At 41.2% G+C, this 18,526-nt stretch overlaps 1 protein-coding gene across 1 annotated transcript in view; it reads left to right on the top strand.

The window, feature by feature from the left end:
- Positions 1–12,029: 12,029 nt before the first annotated feature.
- The window catches only part of RANBP17 (RAN binding protein 17), a 308,485-nt gene continuing 301,988 nt past the window's right edge, over positions 12,030–18,526 (top strand). Inside the window, exon 1 of the mRNA XM_073002881.2 lies at positions 12,030–12,207. Coding sequence (XP_072858982.2) covers positions 12,190–12,207 — 18 coding nt within the window. The 5' untranslated portion in view covers positions 12,030–12,189. The remainder of the gene's footprint in view (positions 12,208–18,526) is intronic.

The following is an 18,526-nucleotide window of genomic DNA, read 5'->3' as shown; positions in this document are numbered from 1 at the left end:
CTTCTTGGTCTGACCATCATCCTCCACAATATTAAGTTTATTTTTCATACAATTGAACTGTAAATGACCAAACTCTTCGCAGTTATAACACTTGTAAGACCTCGCATTCTGAGGAAATCTGTTCAACTTTAACTTTTCCTCAGGGTTCATTTGGGTCTGAGAACTAGGCCATGCTAATTTAGGTAAAGTACAACTCTGGCCTTCTTTTCTGTTGTTTTGCTGAGGAATTTTTTATTAAAGGGTTTCTTATGGTTGTCCCAGTTTTACCTGTTAAAATTTACTTCAGAACTTATAGTCTTGAATCTTCCCAATGTAATCCGTTGTTTCACCTGCTTCTAATAGATTTTTAAGATTTTTGTCCTTAACTAAATAAAGCAGTTCCCCAGGCAAGATAGAATAAAATTGTTCCAACCCAATCACATTTTTCATCTGCTCAAGAGAAGTGACATTTTCATGTTCCATCCACTTCTCCCAACATTGTAGCATTTTAGTCCCTAGCTGAGAATAAAATTCCTCAGGCTTTTTGGTAAGAGAATAAAATTTTATTCTCAGGTGTTCTGCATTAATGCCAAATCTTGAATAAACCATTTTTCTATAGGCCTCAAAATCTCCGGCTTGCTCTAGAGGCATCTGTGAATACAACTCAGCTAAATCTCTGCTTATTTGGGATATTAGCACTATCATCCTTTCTTCATCCTTGATATTAAAGCCCCAACACGGACGTTCAAAGGGAATGAGGAAAGATTCCATTTCTCTTTTTATATTTTCTTTCTCAAATGCCATTTGTCTGGCCCCTTGCTCAGTTTTTTCTCTCATCTCTAGCTCCCTAGCTCTCTCCTCAGCTCTGGCTTTTTCTTTCTCCAATTCTGATTGGTTTTTCAGAGCTAGCTCCTCAGCCCTGGCTTTGATTTCTAGTTCCTTTAATTTAAATTCTTGTTGTAGTTTCCATTTTCAAATTCCTGGGAGCCTAGATCCTTTTGTCTTTCTGAGGCATCCTCCTCAGTCTCCAACTGTTCCCTTGGAGTTAAAGGGTCTCCGTTTCTCTCCATTTCTTGAGGTAAAACCTCAGCCTCAGGGCTCCCCTTTTGGCTATGTTTGGGTGGCATATTTATTCCAGTTACTTAGTCTTGAGTGTGTTTATACTGATTTTAATAAGGACCTATCTTTATTTTTTTAATTCCAGTCACTGAGATAATTTTATATTTCAAGCCTCTGCTTTTTCTTCTATTCCCCGAGAGCTGCTCTGACCTCTGGTTTCTGCTTTTATCCACCAGCACTCCCTTCTCAGAGCCTTGGATCTAAAGCTAGCCAACTGGTCTTCCAAATCCTGAGGTAAATACATAGGAATTTTCCCTTCAGAGTCATTCCCTATCTTAGTCCCCCCAGATCTAGTTAGAAGCCCTGCCACTAAGCTTTTCCACAAAAGCTCTAGCAGGTCACTCACTTCTTTACCTCAGACCTCTGACTAAAAGCTACCGACGACTCAAGAAAATTCACTTTCAAAACTCTGTCTTTACTGGATTTCTTCGTATCCCGAATTGTGACGTTTGCTCCTAGTGGTCCCTGTTTCTCTCCCCAAAACAGAGAACTCACAAAGGCAAAAAAACAAAAAACAAAAAAACCCCAAAAAACATTTTCACATGCTGCCACCAGTTGATTTCTTTATCAATGTACTTTACTTAGGAAAGAAGAAGGTCCATTCATTACTTTCTTTTGAATAAAACAGGTTTATTGATTACTCATGTTTCTATAATAATTTATAAGTATCTTCTTCAGGTTCATCAAGCATCAATAACAATCTTCTATCTTACAGGTTACTATTCACTCCTCAGACTAATCACTCCTCAGACTAACTCTCTCTCTCTCTCCCTTCAAACTCAGATCCAGACTGTAAACTAAACTCCTCCTCTCTGGCCCCGCCCTTTAACATCTCTAGTGGCCCCACCTCTCAATCACATCAGCATAAAACATGAATAATGCATGACTTATTTTGCATAAAAAGGGGTGAACTCTACAGAAGCATATATCCTTCCCTTCATTCGAATGGTCTGCCTCCAGCCTCTTTAGACAGAACTGTTTACTGTTTTACCACAAACACATGCAAGCCAGTTCTGCTGCATTTGGGGACAATCTTGCTCATTCTGCTGAGCACTGCATGGAACTGAAGGAAGAATTCTGGAACTCTTAACAGGTACTATGGGGGAGATGCCTTTGGCAGTCCATGGTCTTTTGCTGGCAGTCATTCTGACAGTACTCCAGAGCATCTGAACCAAAAGGCCTAGTTTGCTACATATTTTCTTCATGTTCCCAGCCCATGAATTGCTCATATTGGGACTTACTTCTGAGGAGATCTATATGGACTGTTATGCAAATTTCAGATAACTCTTATATATTTATTAAATATTAATATTATCTAGTAGTTATTAATAGTATTGGTAAGTTTCAAAAACTCAAGTAAAAAAGAAAACACTTTGCCTTCAGGTTTACAATCTGAACTGGCAATTCAGTATGTTGACTCCGTTCCTCCTATAATCATTCATCTGACCAAGGGTTCCTCAATCATGGTCCCAAAAGATGGAGAGGAATGTCACCAAGTTTCAGTTGCAAATGATGTACATTCTCCAGGTTCTCATAAAGGATGTCTTAGATATAAATACAAATTTCAAATTCTGAAAACAGCATATGCAACTACACACACTGTTTCATTTCAAACAGCAATGTCTGAAGGATCCCGCTGTGGCTGGAAAGCCACAATGTCTTTTAATTTTTATTGTCTTTTATTGTAGCTGAAGCAATAAATGGCTTCATATTTTGCCGTTTATATCCCCTATTGTCTTGGGTCATGTAGGAATGGCATATGGGTTTGTAGGCTCACAGCTCCTGCTGTGGGTTTCCATATCATTATGTATTACAATACATAAACAAAATAATTTGCTGTAAATTCTTGTTCAAGTATACTGTCGCTAACTGGTGTCATATTTATCTGGCCATTTTATCTTAATATGTCAGAGGCAAATGTGAAGGGATGCAATTTCTTATGATATAAGCAAGATTTTTATTTTTATTTTCACCACACTTAAAAAAGCAGGCTTCATTTTCACTACATTGCTTCCCTCATCTACTCTGTTCTACCCCAACTACCACAGCTAGGTTTCTTCTTTCCTCATTATTCTGGCCACTGTGTTCCTTATTTCTTTTCATGCTACCTCCCAGCTACAATTTGCCATGAATAGCTTCTGACTAATTAATTCACATTACTTTTTGCCACTGCTATGCCCTGGTTTATACAGCTGATTGGTCTGCAAACTCAGTGGTTTTGATCAATCCTTCCCATGTCAATCTCCACCATTAAAAGATGGCAAAATATAATCTAGTATTGGAATGGATATATGATGTGAAGCCAATGTTAGTTAACTATTTCAGGGAACTAGCATTTTCAACATATGCATTTCATGCTTAAACATGGAATCCCCACTCCACCCCCAAATTTAACCAGAATTCATACGTGTAGTGCTCACCCTGTCTTCCTATATATATATAATGGTACTGGCCTGCACCAATGGGAGCTGTTGGGAGGTGGAGCCAGCGAAACTAGAAGGGAGGGGTGAGTCAGAGTCTAGGAAGTTCAGTGAGAGAGAGCTAGAGAAGAGAGAAAGAGTTTGAGGTTTGAGGTAGAGAGAGGCTTTTATTAGTCAGAGTGTGACCTGTATTAATTAAGATAGAAGAGGTTAAAGTAAAATACTGAAGCTTTGTGTAACTTTAAGAATGTGCTTAAGAACTAGTCCTAAAACAATGTGTAATCAATAAACCTGTTTCTGTTTAAAAGTTCAGTACTGAATAGACCTTAGTCTTTCATAGGAAATATAGGTTGATAAAGAGCTCCTTGGACACAGTTGGGAATACACTTTTCATTTGAGAATTGTCTAGGAAAGGAATAAGCCTACACATTCACTTGTTTCATTCATGTTGATCCTCCTCTCTTATAAGATTGCACTGGAGGGGGGGGGAAGGAAACTCAGTTCCAAGATAACCAAGAAAGCCAGTATTCTGATCTAAAAACACATTCCATGGCTGTATATCAGATGGAGAAGGGGATGTTCAAGGGGTTCAACTTCCATTTGTTTTTCCTAAAATTGAAAAAAAAGGTTTTTTTATTGTTGAAATGAAAGAGACAATATAAATGCAGTTTTGGGTTTAGCAGGAACCAAAACCTTCATTCTAGACACAAGCATAACCCCAAAACATATTTATTTTTGTATGTAATGTAACTTTATATTTGAATGCAAGCTAACTGTAGTAGGAGCAGGTAGGAATAAAAACAGGTAAGTGTTCTGAGTTCAAACTAACTTTGCAAAAGCTACAGGCTGACCTTGTAAATTATGCAAGGATAGATCTGGAACTGGGAAAGAGGTGAAGTTGGTAAAGGCCAGAGGAAATAATGGAAGGAACTGGTAAATCTACTAAAATCTAGGTCAAAAAGAGGGGGACCTGTAGTCCCAGGATGTAGAAAATATAATGTTCTTTGTTTCAGTGTAAAATGCCCCATGTGTTTTGGCATATCAGCCTTCTTCAACAGCTATATAAAATAAAAAGAATTACAACTACAACATTATAACTTTTGGGGGACAATATCATTGAAAAAAATCACATATACATGATTCTATAATTGTACAGCACACCCATAAATTATTTAAAACTATTGTTGTATTATTTAATAATATTCTTGTCTAGAATATTGTGTCAATATGTTAAAACTAGGAAGGTGGACATTAAAAATATTTCATTTACTATGTAGTCATACAGTAAATATTATCTATACATACCATGTTTATTGAATGCTAATTAGCAACTTTGTTGTTTATTTGGTCCGTAAGTGGCTCCATTATATCAATTCTAGTACAGAAGTTAAAAAGCCTGTTGTCACAATCCCACACGTAACCCCTGCTTGTTTCACCAAACTCAGAGGGCACACTACGTGTCTTTCATCTGCCAATAGCTGATTACAACAACATTGTTTAATGTTAATAATAGAGGTCCAGGCAATGTGTCATTTTTAAAAGAACCAAAGAGAAATACAGTAGTTTATTGTTTCAGATGTTGACAGGACAAGCAATGTTAAGTCTTAAACAAACATCCTCCTTTATCCACTCTCAGCCACCACTCTCCCCCCAACACTCCCAAAATCCTCTCAACTCTCAATCTCCAACTCCCTATCTAAACTCCCCTCCTCCTGTTGAGTTTTATATCTCGTGACGCCACCCCTCCAGCATATATATTTGAATGTTAACCTTCCTAATTTTTAACATATCAATGTAATACTCTAAATAAGAATATTATTAATCAATACAAGAATATAGTTAAAAATTATAGATGTGCTGTAGAATTATTAAATAATTTCATTATTTCTTGTCTTTCATTTTTATTATTTTTTAAAACTTAACAGGTCAAAACATTCATCAATACTTACATTTGCAGTTGAAAAGTGGAAAATAGCAGGAGAATACCTGGAAGAAAAGAGTGAAGAAGAAACCTTGAAGGCAGCCATTAAAATGTTTCAGTTGATTTTGGCTTAAGAAAGGCAAGCAGTTCAACTAAGTGTACTAATGCAGTGATCCCCAACCTTGGGCCTCAGATGTTCTTGGACTTCAACTCCCAGAAATCCTGGCCAGCAGAGACGGTGGTGAAGGCTTCTGGGAGTTTTAGTCCAAGGACATCTGGAGGCCCAAGGTTGGGGACCACTGTACTAATGGATCTCACAGCCATAAATACTTCATTCCCAAGCCAACTACACCAGAGCACAGAGTGCTGTCCTCTGAAGATGCCGGCCACAGAGACTGGCGAAATGTTAGGAAGAACAACCTTCAGAACACGCCCAAAGAGCCCAAAAAACCCACAACAACCATTAGATCCCGGCCGTGAAAGCCTTCACGAATACATGAAAGAGTTCTTAGTGATTATAATATAGTATATTAGATATGGCTACACATATATACAAGGCAATATACATTTGGCATAACAACATTCAGAGCAATAACATAGAAGCAAATAACCACCAGACTTACTGCTGAGTGGCAAAGGTCTGTTCTGTCTCTGTTACATTTATACCCAGAACAACCAATCACATTTCACCATTACAGCTGTTCTTGCTTAACAAACAAGCATTACATCAGCTTGTTACACATGTATGCTGTTAGTCATTACATTGGCTTTTACTCTACATTGTGACTCTGCACTTCATTACAATACTAAAATTTAACTCCCCGTTCACCAAAAGAAAAAAAATCCTGACAAAAACAACAGGAAGGGATATGCTTCACTACAATAGCTGCACATTGCACATCTATTTTTGTTAAATGTTGTGGTACTTTAAAAACACATCAGAACGCACATCCCAGGATAGATGTCACATGACCACAATATATGACAGTTCTGCAAGTAAAAGATGCGAGAAAACGGGGACATTTCGCTGCTGTGACCAAAGCCCAAATGGCACATTTCTGTGTTTTGTTTAGAGTCTAAACTTTAGACTCACAATTGGTGGAAGAGGTCACCAAATATCAAGGTTAAATGGATTGGAAACATGCTAAAGAACATTTTGAGAAACATGGGAGGGGGATATATCATAGGGATGCTAATATTTCTGATGAAAACCTTATTAAAATTACAGAAGGAAAGCATGCTGATGTTTTCTCTAAAACTGAGTTCAGAGAGACAACAAATTGTTTTAGAGAACTGTCAAAAAATTATCCAGTAAGAACCACAATCTTTTCTGAATGGTAGGAAATAGCTTTCAGAGGTGCTGATGAGTTTGGTACTGTTGGACTGGAAGACTAAGAGAATAATGATGAAAATTGCTGAGATTTTCTGCTTTTTCGAGCTAAAAGCGAATACACAGTTCTGAAGACACCCTTAACACAGACTAAAGGCACCAGAACTATGTTTACTCTTCCAGTTATACAAAATGAGATCATTGGACTATGTGGGGAAATTATCCAAACAAGTATTGTTTAAAAAATAAATGAAGTAGAGTGTTTTTTGTACTAGCTGATGAAACACAAAACATATTAATGAAAGAACAGTTGGCAATTTGTGCTTGTTGTGTGGAAGTAAGTGATGGCAAACAAATACTGTGAGACAATTTCCTTGGATTTATGCAAGCTAAAGATGTAATGGTGCCTGGGGTAGCATCAATTTTTACCTTAACTCTATCAGAATTGGGTATAGATTTATTTTTTAAAATGATCAACCAAGGATATGATGGTACTGTACAGGTCAGTTTAAATATAAGCATTGTTCATTCCTGAGAAATGTCCATGAGAGTAAATTGTCTTGGAACCGCTAACGTTTCCTGCTGGTCTTGTCAAAGAAATATAGCCATCAAAAATGTAGTACAAGAAGGTCAGGGTGTCAGCCACCACAATATTCTTAGATTGCATGAGACAAAGTAGATGGAGAAATACCAGTCAATAGCTCAATTTATTGAAATACAGTATATTCACCAACAGTACAAACTTTACAAACTTTCCAGAGCTCCAGCGCAAAAGAAACATCACAGCATGTTTTTCAGTGTGTAACATCAGGACAGTTCGTAATACCACTAGTGAGACTAAATAAACTGTTTTCTTACACTGCCACATTATGTTAGGCACTTCAGAAGTCGAGTCTGATCTTCAGTGCTGCAAAGATGTAAAAATTATGATTCAGACATTGAGAGAAATAAGAGAGAACCCTGAACACTTTGGTGAAATGTATTCTTTAGTAGAGAAAAGTAGTTGGTGACTTTGGAGAATAAAGCAGCCAAGAACAACCAGTTGTCAAAAAGGACAATACATCTGCTGAGGTCTCAGAAGATTGTAATTAAACTGGTCATAGTTCAATGATTTTAAGGTCATAAATGCTTACATATTTCTGACAATTTTAGGTCACAGAAATCCTTGCTTTAGTGATGACTGATGTCCATGGGAGCTTGTATAGTGGTACCAATTACAGTACATCTAGCTTGCTACTCACCTTTCCCCTTTGCATGGTCTAAGTATATGTCCCCCACTGACCAGGAGACCTATTTGGGCTTAAGTGGGTGGCACCCCATCTGTCCCTGCCTTCTGTTGACTGAATGTGATGGTTCAGGTTTTACCTCGGTGTTCAACTGAGACTCTGGAGACATTTCTGTTGTAAAATCATAACTAGTCTTTATTGGAACACTTAAATCTTGTTGCTTAACCCTAGCTTCAGCCTTCTCTCTCATTGCCAACGGGTCCGGCGAGGGCAACCAAACGTCTTTAACAAAGGGGTTATTGACCAACTCGTCCCAAGGTCCCCTCAAAAACGGATTACTGTCCTCCCAGTCACAAGTCTCTTGGCTGCTTTATTTCTCCGGGTTTAGAAGCGGGGTGGTCTCATCGTCTCGTACCTCCTCCCTGTAGACGTCCAGGGCCCGTTAAGTAGCCCCTCCTCTGGGTTTCCTCTAAACGCCATGCCCGGCGTTCTCTTTCTTCTCTAGACACTGCTTCTTTCTCTTCCCTGAGCTGTCTGTGCCACTCTCTGGCCTCTGACTCTCTCCAATAGGAAGGCCGTTGCGGTAGACCCCTTCTTCTCCGGTAATCGATTTCCTCTTGAGAAACCCGCACTTTTTCCCATTTACCGGTCTATGGGTCCTCTACCCAGATCATCTCCCAAATCCCTGGTATCAACTCAACCTGTCCTTTTATATCTCCCATTCCTGCCTCTACAGCGGACCTCCCCCTTTCCTCTCTTCTTGCCAATTTACCACCCGTCTGTGTGGCCATTGTCATTTTTCAAAAGTTCCCGCTCCAACTCCCAGGTGTCAACTCCCCGCTGTTTAGTCTCGATGGGTGGTGCAGACGCGTTTGTCTGTGCCTCTTGCTCTCCTTTGAGGGAGGACAACGCTCCAGCGAGACCCTTTACACTCCCGCCTCACGTCTCACATTGAATGTTCATACTTCATGCTAACTTATATTACAGACATGTTCATTCCTACCAGAACGCTGATTGCCATTGCTTACTGTTGACTAAAGATAGGTAGTTCTGGTCATAACGTAATGAAAGGGGCATATGTTACCATAGTCTCTCGAGAGTGAAGGATGCCTATGATGATGAATGAAAGGGGCACTGTGCAGGCTATATGACTGTTCAGATTTTTGCAAATACAGATACACAGAGAGATATGATAAGTCTGTAGGTTTTTAGAATTACAGAGATAAACAGATGGTGCAAGAAGTATTTCTGGCAAGCTGGAGAGACATCATATATAGGCCTATGACAAAGCTTCGGGCTTGAATGGAGGAAGTCCCTGGGTCAGTCCCAAAGGTCGCCAATTCGAGCACAGCTGGATTCCTCTGCAGGAATATTAATTGAACTAATCTGATTAAATAGTGAGAACAGGGGTGGGAAATTGTTGGCCTTCCAGATGTTTCAGCTTTCAGTTTCCCATCATTCTTACCCAGCACGGCCACGGGAAAGGGACAGTGGAATTGCAGTCCAAAACATATGGTGGCCCAAAGGTTCTTTGCCCAAAGGCTGAAGTGCTGGAGTAGAACTGTGGAGGCTCAGTATTCAATCAGCTTCTCAACCTCATAACGTGACTTTAGGCCAATCATATCTCACAGGTACTATGAGAGAAAACATGTATATTATTGTAAGCTCCAGCACAGCATGGACCAGGCTGTGCAGACTGAGGTTAATCAAGCAAAACGTGGAGGACCACAGGTTTTCCACTATAAATTAATGGAGGCCAGGAGGAAAGTGCTAATTCATGTCAGAGTAGATCCACTGAATCAATTGATGAATCATAAGTTGGGATCTGTATAAATTCTATTGCATCAGTACATTTACTTTACCTGCGACCAGCAATACGGTACTGGGCAATGTTTTTAATTTAGAGCCTATCCAGTTCTCTCTTTGGCTGCAATAGTTCCCTTGATCAAAACAGTCCTTGATTTTAACCCACACAATACAGCAAGAAGGATCTGAAGGAAGAGGTTTCCACCCTACAGTAGTTGTACATTATTAGATCTGCACGATCTAGCAACCTCTAGGCACCAAAACACTATAGTTATCTATGTATAAGGAGCTTTATTTTATCTTGACTCCTTTTCTGATTACGTTTGTGATTTAAGGAAGTTGGTTTTGCTGTTTATTCAACACATGGGTTGTTTGGCAAACCAGAAACATTTTTTTGTTATACAACATGTTTCCACGGCACAGCAGTCTATCCATGTGGAAACACTACACCCAGGAGGATCAAACATTATATATATATATAGTCATGGCCAAAATACTGGCACCCTTGCAATTCTGTCAGAAAATGCAACCCTTCTCTCAGAAAATTTTTGCAGTTGCAAATATTTTGGTACTCATATGTTCATTACTTTGGTATGCATTGGAACAACACAAAAAAAGAGAAGAAAAGTCAAATCTGATACAATCCCACACAGAAACCCCAAAATGCACTGGCCAAAATTATTGGCACCCTGTTTAAATTGTAAGAAATAATTGTTTTTAAAGCATGTGATGATCCTTTAATTTGGATTTCGATACACCTGTTGCAAGTAAGAGGTGTGAGCAATATAGTAATCACACTTGCAACCAGTTACGGAGAAAAATTGACTCAACCTTTGTGTCGTGTGTGACAATGAGCATGGAGAAAAGAATGAAGTGTAAAGAGTTGTCTGTGGATTTGAGAGAAAAAAATGTGGAAAAACATCAACAATCTCAAGGTTACAAGTCCATCTCCAGAGATCTTAATGTTCCTGTGTCCACTGTGCCCAATATCATCAAGAGGTTTACAGCCCATGGCACTGTAGCTAACCTCCCTGGATGTGGACGGAAGAACAAAATTACCGAAAAATTACAACGAAGTGTTGTTTGAATGGTGGATACAGAACTCCGATTAATTTCCAAGCAAATTCAAGCTGATCTGCAGACACAGGGTACAACAGTGTCAGCTCGCACTATCCGTCGCCATCTGAATGAAAAGGGACGCTATGGTAGGAGACCCAGGAGGACACCACTGCTGACACAGAGGCATTAAAAAAAAAGACTGGAGTATGCCAAAACGTACGTGACAAAAGCACAATCCTTCAGTGGACAGATTGGTCAAGGACACCATGGCAGTGTTTACAGAAAACGAAACGAGGCATTCGAAGAAAAGAACACAGTCACTACAGTCAAACATGGTGCAGGTTCAAATATGTTTTGGGGTAGCTTTGCTGCTTCTGGCACTGGACGCCTTGACTGTGTGAAAGGTATCACGAAATCTGATGATCAACAAAGAATGTTGGGGCACAACTGCATCTCCAACCAGAGATCACGGGTCTTCCAGCAGGACAATGACCCGAAACACGCTTCCAAAAGCACTCAGAAACAGTTACAAAGTGCTGGAGAGTTCTGAAATGGCCAGCAATGAGTCCAGATCTGAACTCCATAGAACACCTGTGGAGAGATCGCAAAACAGCAGTTGGGAGAAGGCGTCCTTCAAATCTGAAGGCCCTGGAGCAGTCTGCAAAAGAAGAGTGGTCCAAAATTTAATGGGAGAAAATTTAAAGGAACGATCAGTTAGTTACACGAGTGGAGAGCGGAGAGGACTAATTATTCGATTTTAAATCGTTGTCATTTTTTGCTCCTTTTTTTCTGTGGCAGGATGATGATCACAGACCAAGTCTTCTAAGTTGCCCCCCCCCCCGCGGATATTTACGTGTTTGCAAAAGGCTCGTTCCTTACGGACGTTGGGACACGTGGTCTTGGCTTTGAAAAATTGGGTTTTACCCACGAAAACTCGCGTATATTTGTGGACTAGAAAGGCATTGCCTATTCTTGTATTTATAGGACTGAAATGCCCCTGCATTAAAAAAAAAACGACTGTATTCCAGTGTTCCCTTTCTAAATACCCTTCGTGACGCGGAAATAAGAAAGACGGAATCGAGGGGGGGGGAGGTTGCAAGAAAGGAGGCGGGCGGCCTTTCCTCATTCCTCAGCGAGGCTCCCCTACGGCCGCTTTCCCGCCTTAAATTCTCCCTCCCTCCCGCAAGGTGTTGAGGCGAGTCGCCGAGCCCGCTTCCTCCTGGCGGGCCTGCCCTCCGCCCCGCCCCACCGGGTTTGGGCACCGCAGCCTCCGCCTCTCCTCCTGGCGTCGTCCGCCCGCCCGCCCGCCAGCCCCGGCCGCCGTGGAAGATGGCGCTGAGCGGCCAGGTCAGTCAGTGCATGCAATGGAGGGGGAGAGAGGCGCTGAGTCTCCCACCCCCCACCCCATTCTCTCACCCCCCTCAGCCACCGTGTCGTTAGGTGGGGAGCATCGAGGGGTGGGAAGATGGCTGTCGCTTGGGAAGGGGCAAGGAGGCCGTCGGCCAAGGAGTTTTGTGTGTGTGTGTGGGGGGGGTGATGGGGGGGAGAATGGCAGCGCATCATCAGGAGAAGGCAAGGCTCGGGAGGTGTGTGTGTGTCTGTTTGTGTTTTGAGGGGAGGGGGCAGAAGGTGGCCGGCCGCCTCTCGTCGTGACGGGGCTGTGGCTAGGAAAGCGGGTCGGGGGGCCAGTGGCCAGGTTCGTGCCAGGGCAGCGGCTGGAGAGCTTGGTGGTGGAAGGGGGGGAAAGAGAGGAGGCGAGTCGGGGGTTCCCTTCAGATGCCCCATGCCCTCCCCTCCCCGTAGTTGGGGTTGTTGCAGGGAAAAAGGGGTGGGTGCCAACCAGCGAGAAGAGATTTTAAAGGAGTGTGTATGGGGGGGGGGAGTGTTGCTTGCAGGGAAGGGTGGAGAGGCATTCACTATAGGCAGGTGACCCTGGGAGCTGGAAAACTGTGTTGCCTAAGGGGAAGGAAAGGAGCAGGGGAGGGCAAGTGGGACGGGGTGGCAATTTTGTTTTTGGAAAAAAAATCCTGCTGTTGTACAAAAAGAGCAGCTTTCGGATGCAGTGGAGAATTTTGCCTTGCCTTGATGCTTGTGCCAGGTGGAAAATTCTGCCCGGTGAGGGTGGGTGGAAAAATCCTGAAGAGGTGACTGGAGAAAACTGTATGTCTGCATGTATGCAGGAATGCTGGAAGTGTTGGCTAGCATTGCGCTGTGGATAGCAGGCTTACCTGGCAGATATTTGCTTATCTGAATGTTATTTGCTCCACCCCTCTCTTGTGTTACTTAGTTGAAACTCTCCTTCCTTAAAAGAGCATTCATTTCTCCAGAGCGGTGCAGCGTGTTCATGGCTCTGTGATCTCTGCACTTCTAAGGAATGGCCAGTCTCAAGTCTGAGGCCAAAGGAGAGGAAGTAGAAGTAACTTGGGGTTCCCTTGCAAAAGGAATGGAAGTAGGAAATCTTGATTCCTGTTCGTGTGTGCTGAAGATACACACTGAAATGGTCAAGACAAACCTAAACATTTTCTTACTGATATTTGTCATAATACTAGACCATTGGAACTTTTTCAGGAGATCACTGTTGTTGTTGTTGTTTAATCATTTAGTCATGTCCGACTTTTCGTGACCCCATGGACCCGAGCACACCAGACCCTCCGGTCTTCCACTGCCTTCCGGAGTTGGGTCAAATTCATGTTGGTAGCTTCGATGACATTGTCCAACCATCTCTTGTCCTCTGTCATCCCCATCTCCTCTTGCCTTCACACTTTCCTAACATCAGGGTCTTTTCCAAGGAGTCTTCTCTTCTCATGGGATGGCCAAAGTATTGGAGCCTCAGCTTTAGGATCTGTCCTTCCAGTGAGCACTCAAAGTTGATTTCTAAGTTACTGGAAACATTTGGACCAGCCATGAACAAAATTAAAGCTCCCCTGTCCCCCAAATGTGAGTCTGTTAGAATCCATTAGATTATATCTGTAGTAAGTATAGATTTGTACTGCCTTATAGTAGTCATTCTGCTGTGACAAAGGTATTTGTTCTACTCCCTGAGCCAACACGGATTGTCTCCATTAGCTAACATGTTGACTTTGGCAAAAGTTGGTTGATCCTGGGATTCTAGGTAAATAAATAAATAAATTCCGCAAGTGGTAGTTTGCCCATATTTGTGGTAAGGGATTACAATTTGGCAAAAGAATAGGATAATTCGTGTCGTCTTTTAACTCTGATACTTATTCTTTAGTAAACAGTGTTCTATCAGGCATTTTCTAGGTGTATCCCTTTACATTTCACACTACGTCTGAACTGTAAACCTCTGTTGCTTTTCTGGAAACAGGACACCTGTGATTCTTTATAGATGTTCATTGTGCTGTCCCTCTTGGCACACATGGTCAGGCTCACTTTCAGTGTTATATTCTAAAGTGGAATGGAAGGTGAGGTAGCTAGAGGTTACTCCTTTGATACAAATGGATTATTATCAGCTGGTTTCCTGAATGTTTAATTTCTGCTGGGACAGGTGACTACTTAAGCCACTTTGTCCCTCCACACTGATGGATCGTCATGGCTTCCCATCAGTCCCAGTGGGCACTTTTCCTGTTATGACCAGCTATTGTTTTGAAGAGCTAGGAGACTCTTTGAGTAGGTAATTTGCATTTGTAATTCACCCCACAACATATAAGTATTTTCTCTCAAATCCTGTGGGCTGGATTTTATGCTGACATTCTGAATAAAGGCTTATAAATAAGCAATTTCATATACAGTAGAATTGGTTATGGAAACCAGGACATTGGACAAAGTTACATTCTTGCTAGGTGCAAATATTTGCAGCTTGGGAGTGCTTCTGGGTCTGAACATTCACCATAGCAGTGGTCTGACTTTGGGTCCCCAGATTTTACTGTATTTCAGTCAATAGAAGCCCCAGCTAGTGTGGCAAATATTGAGACATTCTGGCTGTTATAATCCAACAACACCTGGTAACCAACAGATTAGGAACAACTGCTTTCTGGTCCAGAAAGTGGTGATCCATTTATTATCTGAGGTCACTTGCTGATTGCATGTAACAGTAATCTAAATAAAGTCTGTACAACTTCTAGTGTGTGTCTAGCTAGTTAAGCTACTAACTTTAACCACTGAGTAGTCTGACTACAATATTTGAGGAAATGTTTTTTCCCTTTCATGTAATTCAACTCAAATATGGGGAGAAGTGGGACATAACAATTTTAGTTTTATTTATTTATTTATTTATTTATTTATTTATTTATTTATTTATTTATTTATTTATTTATTTATTTATTTACAATATTTTTTAGCCGCACCATTGCCAGTGGCTTCTGGGTTATTAAATCTGTTTGTATCTTTTTGCGCATTGCTTTGGGAACTGCAGTATTGAAAAATTGTTGACTCTTGTTGACATCTTCTCCCTCATTGGTTGTGGGTTGAAGATACATATCAAACTTCATTTGTGCATCACCACTGCGATGATTGAAACAATGAGGGAATATACACATGTTGGGATGTAAAGTTGATGCCCATCTTAGCTGGTGGGATGTTGCAAAGGAATGGGTTGTAGGAAACAATAACCTCATGTCTGGTAATGTCGAACATCTGTGTCATTCCTTGGTATTTTCATTTTTCTTTGAATGTTTTCATTCATTCATTTAATTAGACCTACATTTTTGCAATGTGCCTACCAAGTAGAATATACAGCAGAAATGTTTAAAAATCCCTGAAGTCATAGAGCAGAAGAACAAATGACCACACACACACACACACACACAAATAAAGGAAAAAAACTAAAAAGCAGCAGTATATTATTATATTGTATATTATAGAACAAAAGGGACGTGGTGGCGTTGCGGGCTAAGCCGCAGAAGCCTCTGTGCTGCAGGGTTAGAAGATCAGCAGTCGTAAGATCGAATCCACGTGACGGAGTGAGCGCCCGTCGCTTGTCCCAGCTCCTGCCAACCTAGCGGCTCGAAAGCATGCAAATGTGAGTAGATAAATAGGGACCACCTCAGTGGGAAGGTAACAGCGTTCCGTGTCTAAGTTGCACTGGCCATGTGACCACGGAAGATTGTCTTCGGACAAAACGCTGGCTCTATGGCTTGGAAACGGGGATGAGCACCGCCCCTAGAGTCGAACACGACTGGACAAAAATTGTCAAGGGGAACCTTTACCTTTTTATATTATAGAACAGTAGAAGCTGAATAGAATAAAATGCTTTACTGCCTATTTCTCCTTCTTGGATGTATACCGTAATGTGTTGAAGGGGTTTGAGTGTGTTACGGAAGCTGAGCATAGTGCTGTCAGGAGGTCCGACTCCATTATGAGCCTGGGCTCCTAGCAGGGTCATCTGAGGTGGAATGGCCACAGCCAAAGTTCCATCTAATGCATGCACAACTCCGCCATCCTCTGCTCAACTTTCCTCCTCCTCCACACAGTCCCTTTGGTTCTGATTGCGATGGAACCTCACACGCGGGTGGTGGAGGAGTCATACATGTGCAGGGGCAAAGCTGTGCAAGAGAGACAGAGCCCTGCCCGATGGGACTGAAAATTAGAGGGTACATTGTTTTCAACTGAGACACCACTTTAAAGATAGCAGCCAACGTCAGCAGAAGAGAATGGATAGCTCCAGCGGTGATGGCGGTGGCAGCAACTGGGTGGCAGCAGTAGCTGAAGGTGACACTAGCAAAGGAGGCAACAGAGGTGATATTCAAGCTAACTTTTGTTAGTACTGTGCAGGAGGTAGCAATGGTAAAACACTGCTGAATTTTTCTTATTTTAAAAACCCTATGATGAGACAGTCTAAAATGAAACAAGAGATAGTGCTGGAAGATGATACTCCCAGATTATCCATTGTTATGTTATATATAAATTTCAGTATTCCAATCCCCAAGAAAGGAGATGCCAAGTAGTGCAAGACCATTGCTCTAATTTTCCATGCAAGCAAATGATGTTCAGGGTGTTGCAGCAAAGGCTTTTACCTTACATGGAGTGAGAAATGCCTGGTCTTCAAGCTGGATTGTGAAAAGGAAGAGGCATGCAAGATGCTATTGCAAATATCCACTGGCTACTGGTGGGCACAAAAAAGAATTCAGAAGATCAGTCTGTGCTTTATAGATTACAGCAAAGCTTTTGACTGTGTAGATCATGAGAAACGATGGGTTGTTGTGAAAGAAATGAGTGTGCCTCAGCACTTGATTGTCCCAACGCGTAACTTGTATTGTGGACAAGAAGCTACCATTAGAACAGAATTTGAGAGACATAATGGTTTGCTATAGGCAAAGGTGTCAGATAAGAGTGCATTTTATCCCCAGTTTGTATGTAGAACATATATGAAAAGCCAGACTGTATTCAAATGAAGGAGGAAGTGAAAATTGATGGAAAATCTCAATAATTTAAGATATTCAGATGACACCATTTTATTGCCAGAAAGCAGCAATAACTTGGAACAACTTTTAGTGAACATGTAAGAAGTAAGTCAAAGCAGGACTCCTTGAACATCAAGAAGACAAAAATTCCTACAGAAGAACTATAAAACTTTAATGTTGACAATGAAGAAATTGAAGTAAAGATTCTGTATACCTTGGTTCTGTTATCAATCCAAATGGAGACTGCAGCCAAGAAATTGGGAGACTGAGACTTGAAAGGACAGCAGTGGGGGGAATTAGAAAAGATAATCAAATGTAAGGATATGTCACTGGAGACCATGACCATCCACACTGTTGTACAGTGCTGCCTCGACTTACGAACGTCTTGACTTGCGACCACTTCAAGTTACGACCAGCTCTGGCCGCAAAATTTTGCTTTGACTTGCGACTGGAGCTTTAAGATGCAACCAGAAAAAAGGCGGGGAATTTAAACTGCTAATCGTTGGTCAGCGAAGAGGCTGCTTCTCTGTCGCTCTTTCACCCCAGCAGTTATAGAGTGTGCATTCAGAGGAGGCTTCGGATTGCCTGGTACTGCTTTCTCTGTTCGTTTTTGGTTTTTTTCGGTGGTTTTTTTTCCCAGCTGGAATGGCTTAATTGTGTTTCTGATGGGTCTTGCAGTGTTTTTTCTTTCTTTCGGTGCCCCCCCGGGCTGGAATGGATTAATCACGTTTCTGATGGGTCTTGCAGTGTTTGTTCTTTGGTGTGTGTGTTTTTTCCAAACGGAATACATTAATCCCGTTTCCAATGGGTCTTGCAGTGTTTTTCCCCTCCTTCAGTGGGTTTCCCCCCCCCGGCCGGAACAGATTAATCATGTTTCTGATAGTTCTTGCAGTGTTTGTTTGTTTTTCGGTGTTTTTTTTTTCTGTCCGGAACGGATTAATTATGTCTCCGATGGGTCTTGCAGTGGTTTTTTTTTTGTGTGGGTTTCCCCCCACCCCGGCCAGAATGGATTAATGAGTTTCAATGTATTCCTATGGGAAATGGTGCTTTATGACCAACTTGATTTACGACCATCTTCCGGAACCAATTAAGTTCGTAACTCAAGGCGCCACCGCATTCCCTATTACTATGTATGGCAGGATGGATGAAAAATTGATAATTTTTTAAAAAGAAATAAAATTGATTTAAATCACAATTTAAATTTAAAAATGACTTTTAAAATTTAAATTGTCAAAAATCTATTTTTTTTAAAAAAAACCCAAATAGTTATTTAAATAAATTTGATCTAAATCATATGCACTTTGATG

The sequence above is a fragment of the Pogona vitticeps genome, chromosome 1 (assembly GCF_051106095.1).
Source record: "Pogona vitticeps strain Pit_001003342236 chromosome 1, PviZW2.1, whole genome shotgun sequence".
NCBI classification, from domain to species: Eukaryota; Metazoa; Chordata; class Lepidosauria; order Squamata; family Agamidae; genus Pogona; species Pogona vitticeps.
Note: the sequence above shows the minus strand (reverse complement) of the source record. Positions and strands in the feature narration are given on the sequence as shown.